The sequence below is a fragment of the Alexandromys fortis genome, unplaced genomic scaffold (assembly GCF_014885135.2).
Source record: "Alexandromys fortis isolate MF-2015 unplaced genomic scaffold, M_Fortis_MF-2015_v1.1 scaffold_12, whole genome shotgun sequence".
Taxonomy (NCBI): domain Eukaryota; kingdom Metazoa; phylum Chordata; class Mammalia; order Rodentia; family Cricetidae; genus Alexandromys; species Alexandromys fortis.
The window spans coordinates 12,803,920-12,812,390 of NW_026067937.1; the positions used below are offsets into that span (position 1 = coordinate 12,803,920).

The following is an 8,471-nucleotide window of genomic DNA, read 5'->3' on the forward strand; positions in this document are numbered from 1 at the left end:
CTTCTATAGGGATTGAGGAAATAGGAAGAGTTAGGATTGCTAGATGATTATATTATTTAAATGGAGGCTTTGCATTTTGACCTGGTTGCTTCTACGTCATTCTACCATAGCATTACCAAAATACCTCTTGTTAAGGTGATAACGTATAACATGAACCCAATGATATGAATCCCCACTATCTTTTCCCTTCATGGCATTCCAAAGAATATAAATACACACATAGAAACAGTGTAAATGCTTATACAATTGCACCACAATTTGATTCTTTACAAGAAGTGTCATTTATTTCACAAGTTTCATAAATCATGTTCTCTATTCAAGTAAAGAAAAAACTTTCAACTAAAGTAGGAACATGGCTCTGTGTTTCTGTGGAGTCTGCATAGACTTTTAAGAGATTATAGTAGATAGAAAACTGTGTAACAGCCTACAGATGCTTTACATGTCAATCTAAAGTGCTGGAGTGCGGTGTTCGCAGCCGTCGCCGCGCCGCCGCCGCTCTCTAACGCCAGCGCCGCCTCTCGCTTGCCGAGCTCCAGCCGAAGGAGAAGGGGGGTAAGTAAGGAGGTGCCCATACCATGGCTCGTACAAAGCAGACTGCCCGTAAATCCACCGGCGGTAAAGCACCCAGGAAACAACTGGCTACAAAAGCCGCTCGCAAGAGTGCGCCCTCTACTGGAGGGGTGAAGAAACCTCATCGTTACAGGCCTGGTACTGTGGCACTCCGTGAAATCAGACGCTATCAGAAATCCACTGAACTTCTGATCCGCAAACTCCCCTTCCAGCGTCTGGTGCGAGAAATTGCTCAGGATTTCAAAACAGATCTGCGCTTCCAGAGTGCAGCTATTGGTGCTTTGCAGGAGGCAAGTGAGGCCTATCTGGTTGGCCTTTTTGAAGATACCAACCTGTGTGCTATCCATGCCAAACGTGTAACAATTATGCCAAAAGATATCCAGCTAGCACGCCGCATACGTGGAGAACGTGCTTAAGAGTCCACTATGAGGGGAAACATTTCATTCTCAAAAAAATTTTTTTCCTCTTCTTCCTGTTATCAGTAGTTCTGAATGTTAGATATTTTTTCCATGGGGTCAAAAGGTACCTAAGTATATGATTGCGAGTGGAAAAATAGGGGCAGAAATCAGGTATTGGCAGTTTTCCATTTTCATTTGTATGTGAATTTTTAATATAAATGCAAGATGTAAAGCATTAATGCAAGCAAAATGTTTCAAGTGAACACATTTCAACAGTTCAACTTTATAAAAATTATAAATAAACCTGTTAAAATTTTCTGGACAATGCCAGCATTTGGATTTTTTTAAAATAAGTAAATTTCTTATTGACGGCAACTAAATGGTGTTTGTAGCATTTTTATCATACAGTAGATTCCATCATTCACTATACTTTTCTAACTGAGTTGTCCTACATGCAAGTACATGTTTTTAATGTTGTCTGTCCTCTGTGCTGTTCCTGTAAGTTTGCTATTAAAATACATTAAACTATAAAAAAAAATAAAGTGCTGGAGTGCAACATGGAATTTTTTTTAAAAAATTTAAATTTATTTTTTAATTATCTTTTCTCCTTTTACATGCCAAATCTAGTTCCCACTCCCTCCATTCTTCCCACTCCCTCCACCTCTTCCTCTATTCCACTGCCATCCCACCACCCATCCACTCCATAGACAGGGTAAGGATTACTATGGGAGTCAATAAAGTCTAGCACATTGCTTTCAGGAAGGACCAACGCCCTCCCCACTATGTCTAGGCTGAGCAAAGCATCCCTCCAGAGAGAATGAGTTCCAAAAAGTCAAAACAAACAGTAGAGATAAATAATGTCATTAGCCCCACAGTCTGCCCCAGTCATACAACTGTCACCAACATTCAAAGGGCCTAGTTTGGCTGTATGCTAGTTCCTCTGCTATCAGGCTGGAGTTGGTAGACATAAACTATTTCAATGGGTTTTTCCAACATGGTCTTGATTTCTTTGCTCGTATTCGCAGTCCTCCCACTCTTCGACTAGACTTTGGGAACTCAGTGCAGTGCTCCACTGTGGATCTCTACATCTGCTTTCATCAGTTGCTGGATATAGGTTCTATGATGACATTTAAAATAGTCATCAATATGACTACTGGGCAAAGCCAGTTCAGGAACCCTCTTCACTTATGTTTATGGTCTTAGCCGGGGTCGTCCTTGTGGATTCCTAGGAAATTTTCTAGTATGAGGTTTCTTGCTAGCCCCATAATGGCCTCTTTAATAAAGAGATCTTTCTAGCAATGTGGAATTTTATTTTATTATCATATTCAAGGCTATCTTAGAGGCTATGGAGAGCTAGTAGTAAGAAAAAAAACAGCATTAGTTTTATTTGTAAAAATTTTTCTCTACACAGAAGGAACTTACTGTACAGAGAAAGTAAATAGAAATGTTCAACTCCAGAACTGGAGTGAATTCCCAAGGGGATCAGAATATAAAGACCCATTGCACTCTTCAGTTCTTTCTCTTTGTTGGCCACAAGGGACTAGACTGAGCAAGAATGTCACTATCTCACTTTACAAGCTTTGCTTCTCTGCACACATTGGGACTTGCTGGTAGAAAAAGACAATGGTTAGACTGAAATGAGGTGTAGCCTTACAGATGGCCCAAATGTCTACAGATGGTATTAAGAGGCCAAGGCAAGTGGATGACATATACCTCAACATTCTAAAGATAGATGCTACCTGAATAATTAGATCAGAAACACATGGGCTTCAAATAGTCACTATTTTATTGCCAATAAGAGTAGACCCACACAATTTTGATAATGATTAAACATTGAGTATTCTTAAAATGAGTATTAGTAAAGGTAAGACATCCACGTTTACACCTAAACATACACACACCATACACATAAAGAAACATAGTACCCATACTTCAATGATTTTTTGTGAAGTATTATTATTGATCTAAAAATATTTGACATATAAAGGAAATATATGTTCATATGTAGGTTTCTATATACCTATTACACAGATAAGATATTGATATGTGATATAAACACAATAAATGCATATATGGAAACACAAATATACCCATATTGAGATACATAGTGCTGATAAAGATATGGAAAGATGTATCATGGATAGATAGATAAATAAATAGAATATTAATAAAAGTCAGGTCTTGTTAATGCTACTTTAATATGTTTTGCAATGATCTATACTTTATGTTTTTCTATGGGCATATAGAGAGGCAGATTGACTACCTGTTGCTGGTAATGAAGATAAATGGAAACAGAAGAAATCACATGCCAATAGAAAAGTTTTTGGAAGAGGAACTATTAGAAACAAATGAAGTGTATTTAACTAACATTCTAAATTTTCTGAGTCTAAAGTAATAGCCTGATGGTATATTTGCTTGAAACATTATAGATCTGAGACAAACTCATACGATTATTTAGCCATTCAGAGCAACAAGGGTATAATTTCCTGTTAAGCACATTTTCTTTTGTCCCCTCACTCTCTAAAAAGACAGTTACCAATAATTGCCACATCCCAGACACTAAAAAAAATCCACGACTATACTGAAAAGAGGAAGGAAGAAGTATATCATCTCATACTATCCCAATATCAGCTTCATATGTGTACCTGCGTTTTGGTTATGTAGTATGCACAGTGGACTGTAATGAAGATATCATGTTCTTGCTCCTACAATCAATACTAAGAACAACATTAACAGGTACACATATTTATGAAGGAGTTGAAAATAGAAGATAAGTAAATAAGCTACAATTGTTGCCAAATATGTTCAATCACTTTTCTTTTTTAAATCATGGCACAGAAATATGCAAGAAAACTTAACTGAATCTCAGGAATAATGGACATTAGGCAAAAAGTTTTCCACTTACAGTAGAATTTCAAATATATGGATTTTTTTCTTTTTCCACTTTTCAAACTTTTTTCTTTGTTGTTCTTATTTGATATGTGTGCGTGTGTGTGTGCACGAAACTAGGTTTCACCATATAGCCCTGACTGCCCTGGAAATCATTATATAGAGGAGGCTGGTCTTGAACTCACAGAGACCACCTACCTCTGTGTCTTCAGAGCTGATTTTAGCTGCAGGTACTACCACATCCTGCTCAAATGCACATTTTTGAAAATAGTAAGTTAAAGACCACCTAGAAATTACTGAAATTTTTTTCACATTGTATATATATGACCTCCTGAGAACCCAGCACCTGTTATTGTTGAAGGTAATTATCTCTGGAACCACCTAGTCACTCTATTGTAATAGAACCCCTCTGTTTCTTCAACATTGAGAACACCCGACCAATAGTCCAGAAAATCTGGTAAGGCAGTTGCCCTCTTGAACTGTGCTCTAGTCCCTTCCTATTAAATTTAAGCTGGGTTAATATGGAGGCTCCTTGTTAACATTTAATTGCACATTAGTGTTTCAGAAAGGGGGCATCAAGAGGGAGCACACAATTGCCTACCAGGAGACTCTCTTGGATCTGTAGAAATGTACTTAATTACCAATGAGGCAATTTATATTAAAATGAGAGTGAGGAAGCAATAAAAAAAAAAAAAACAGTAAGCAGGAGGTAGGGTCAGGGTAAAGGTCCAGGAAGACTTTAATCAAAGAGAGGCAGAAGCAACATTTTGCTGAGAGATAACAAACATGGGAGTAAAGAAGACAAGGGGACCATAGACAGAAGACTTCATGGTAAAGGAGAAGTTTTGCAATGCAAATTGTTTCATTTCCATTTCCCATTTCTTTCCTTTGCCTCTGAATTCCAAAAGTCCAGTGGCACTAAAAATAGCCCCATTGCACAAAGTATTGCATTAATTTTGTGATTTCTGCAAGTCTCTCTTTTAGAAAACCAATTCTAAAAGCAGCAGTTATTTTTACAAGTGGAAAGATGAATTTAGAAAGTTATTCATGTCTCAGAACTACAAATGCAATTTGTAGGGCCAACTCTGGTAAAAGTTCACAGTATATTGTGAAGACTCAGAGTAGCTCAGGATTTATTCCTTTAGTTTAAGAGAAGGAAAGTTTAGACACAAATATTTCAAACATCAATTATATATTTCCTTGCATTTCTAACCAGATTATATTAAATGCAATTTAACCTTTCAAATGATCACTATGAAGATAAGTTCTTTTGCGGTACTATACACATTACTGGCCTATAGCTATTCCTGTTAGCTGAAGGCACTAACGTATTACTTAAATATTATTTAATTTATAGATTAAATACTAAAATAAATACCCGAGCTATCATTTTAAGGTGAAAATTAGTGGCACGTCTAAAATCCTTACCACTGTAAGCAAACTTTTAGGAGTGGATATCGTATAAGAATGTAGACAGAGACTCCTGGTTGCTGTTTGTTTCTTTTTATGTTGCCTTTGTGCCTCTTCCTCACTTTCTCTTCTGGATATTAACTTCTCTACATTTACTTCTGTATGTCATTTGTACACACATGAGTTCCTGACACACAGTGACTCACACTGAAGATATGCATTCACACCCCACTCCCTATATCACTAAGGACCCTGTACCTAGAAGGATTCAAGCAGGGCATAAAGAAAAGAAAGAATTACTATTCTATTGAAGCTTACCTCCTTTGGATTAGTAACTCCCAAGTAACTTGTCTCTCATACCCTAGTTAAATATAGCTTGCATATGGTTCAAAACATCTGTGATTTTACATGTATGCATAAATTATTTTGTACAGTGGAGTTATTGCGGAAAGCACTCTCCTATCACCATGGTTACCAGTCTTTCCTGTAGAGTCTTCTATTAACATCTACTGAGAGTACAATCACAGAATGAGTGACAGGAAGAAAAAAAAATTCCATGGATATAAATTTGCAAGCCAGCAAGATAATACTTGGTAGTGCTGATAATAAGCAGAAAATTATTACTAAATTAGATTTAATATCTTAACTTCTTTAAGAAAAAAATTCAGTACCCAAGATGGTCAGTGGATACAAAACTAGACAATAGAGTAAACTTAGATAAAATGGTCCTGTTATTGAAGAGTTCAGAATGTTTTTAAATGAACTTTAAACTCTCATAAATCCTTGATTCACAACATTGTGCCTATTTCTAAGCTTGATAAGATGTGTGATCACTGTCCTTTGGATTTTCTTACTGTGGCTCCCATTTCAGTGTCTCTGGTTTTAGTTCTTACCAGGGGTAGTTTTTAAAAATATTGAAAAGGGAAAATTAGATGCTGTGCAGAAGTATGAACAATGAATTGGAATAATTAAACAAGATCTGTGCTGTCCTAATTTTTCTCAGTATGAAATATCACTCTTTCCTCAGTCTCGTTATCTAAAACAGCTGGGTTTCATTCCCTCCAGCAGAGAAGTGCATGGTAAACCCAGTCGCCCTGAAGTGACGTGTACTTCATCATTTAAACACACATACATGCGCATGTGTGTGCATGCGTGCACATGTGTGCACACACATCACTACACCTGAATAATACTCAGCTCAAAATATAACATTTGTACATTGATAAATTTAAGAAAGTAATCCAAATGACAAGGGCAACAGGTAGAAGGTCAAAACTAAGTAACCACAAATCTGAGGCAGATAATTAAAAAATAAAATACACATATTTGAAATAAATTCGATTCCTACGAGCAAAGGAATTATTAGCCTTTCTAAAACATTGATGCAACACAGGACATATTTTGCATTGTAACCAACAGGAAAATATTGCATCTTAGTCAAAGAGTGAAAGAAAACAGTTTCAGAGTGTCTAATCAAGTAATGGAGGGAGGTACATTTTTTTTTGTATATTTACTAATTAGATTCAAAAAAAGATGGTGTTCATTGTATAAAATGTGTTACTATTTTTGGTACCTATAGGGAAGATAGCATAAAGTTAGAAAGTTTTAAGTCATATATATATATATATNTGAGAGAGAGAGAGAGAGAGAGAGAGAGAGAGAGAGAGAGAGAGAGTCTTATGTAAGATCAGAAAGATAAAATATTTGTGGAAAAGAAATCTACAAATTAACACAGAAGATTTATATCCCTTAGTGCCCCCTAAACTGGTGTCTTAAAATTCAAAGGAATTTTCTTGACATCAGCTAGGTCAGCTATAAGAAACATTTTGAAATGTAAATATCAGTTGGCAGATGAGGAAAAGAGAACAAAAATTATAAATATAAGGAAAAGCCAATGAAGACAAAAAGTATGACACTGGAGTTTGATTTAATTTGGTGAAAATCTTCCCAATATACTTAATCTGAGCCTCTGATTCAAATATTCAAGAGATATCTATATGTATATATGTATATGTAAACCAACAAATCTGTGACTACATAATACTGAAATATTGGTGGTGTGTACTCAAAATAATAGAGCTGAAAATATTTGGCCATGATGACACATGTTAGGGTTAAAGTGGGTAGAACAAATATATTGTAAGCCTTCATATTTAGATATATTATATAATATAAATATTGATTTTCTTCACACTTGATCTATATACAATGAATAAATACTGTGATAATCACTTTTAGAATGGTACATGCAATCAATAAAAGGTACAGAGTCTGAAACAATTATTGCGAGTGAACTCAAAATTAAACAGATAGAAGAAACAACAGAAAAGAGAAAAAAATCTCTTTGCATGCAGGAAATAGAAAGTTTCATAGTACACATAAATCCAAACTTCCTAAAAATGGAGAAATATATATTGATTCCATGACACTTATAAAAGTATCATAGTGAAGAAAAAAATACATCTCCTTTTTGTTGTTTAAAAGAAATTCATTTAAAATACATAAAAAACACATATTTAAAGTAAAAATATGTCAAATAAATATTAAAAAACATAAAGTTTAAAATATAGTTCTAGAGAATGAAAATGGGTCAGCCTTATGTATGTCATTTGATCTCTGCCTAGGACATTGTTTTCAGTCTACCCATTACAACTTTCAATCATTTTTGCTCTTATTTTTCCAATATACATTTGTAAATAAAAATATATAAACAAGGGTAGGTTGATCACGAATTTTCTGAGAAACCGCTTTCCAAAGTGGTTGCACAAGTACCACTCCTGGGAATATACCCAAGAAAGGCCTTATCATACAACAAAAATATATGCTCTACTATGTTCATAGCAGCATTGTTTGTAATTGCCAGAACCTGGAAACAACCTAGATGCCCTTCAATGGAAGAATGGATGAAGAAAGTATGGAATATATACATATTAGAGTACTACGCAGCAGTAAAAAACAGGGACTTCTTGAATTTTGCATACAAATGGACGGAAATAGAAAACACTAAACTGAGTGAGGTAAGCCAGACCCAAAAAGAGGAACATGGGATGTACTCACTCATATTTGGTTTCTAGCCACAAACAAAGGACATTGAGCCTATAATTAGTGATCCTATAGAAGCTAAATAAGGAGAACCCAAAGAAAAACATATAGGCATCCTCCTGAATATTAACCTTCATCAGGCGATGAAAGGAGACAGAGACA

General features: G+C 35.4%; 1 protein-coding gene across 1 annotated transcript; it reads left to right on the top strand.

The window, feature by feature from the left end:
- The first annotated feature begins 469 nt into the window (after positions 1-469).
- On the top strand, positions 470-1,110 carry LOC126504630 (histone H3.3A). The gene has a single exon (XM_050147054.1). The coding sequence runs from the start codon at positions 576-578 to the stop codon at positions 984-986; it is 411 nt and encodes a 136-aa protein (XP_050003011.1). The 5' UTR covers positions 470-575; the 3' UTR covers positions 987-1,110.
- Positions 1,111-8,471: the final 7,361 nt, after the last annotated feature.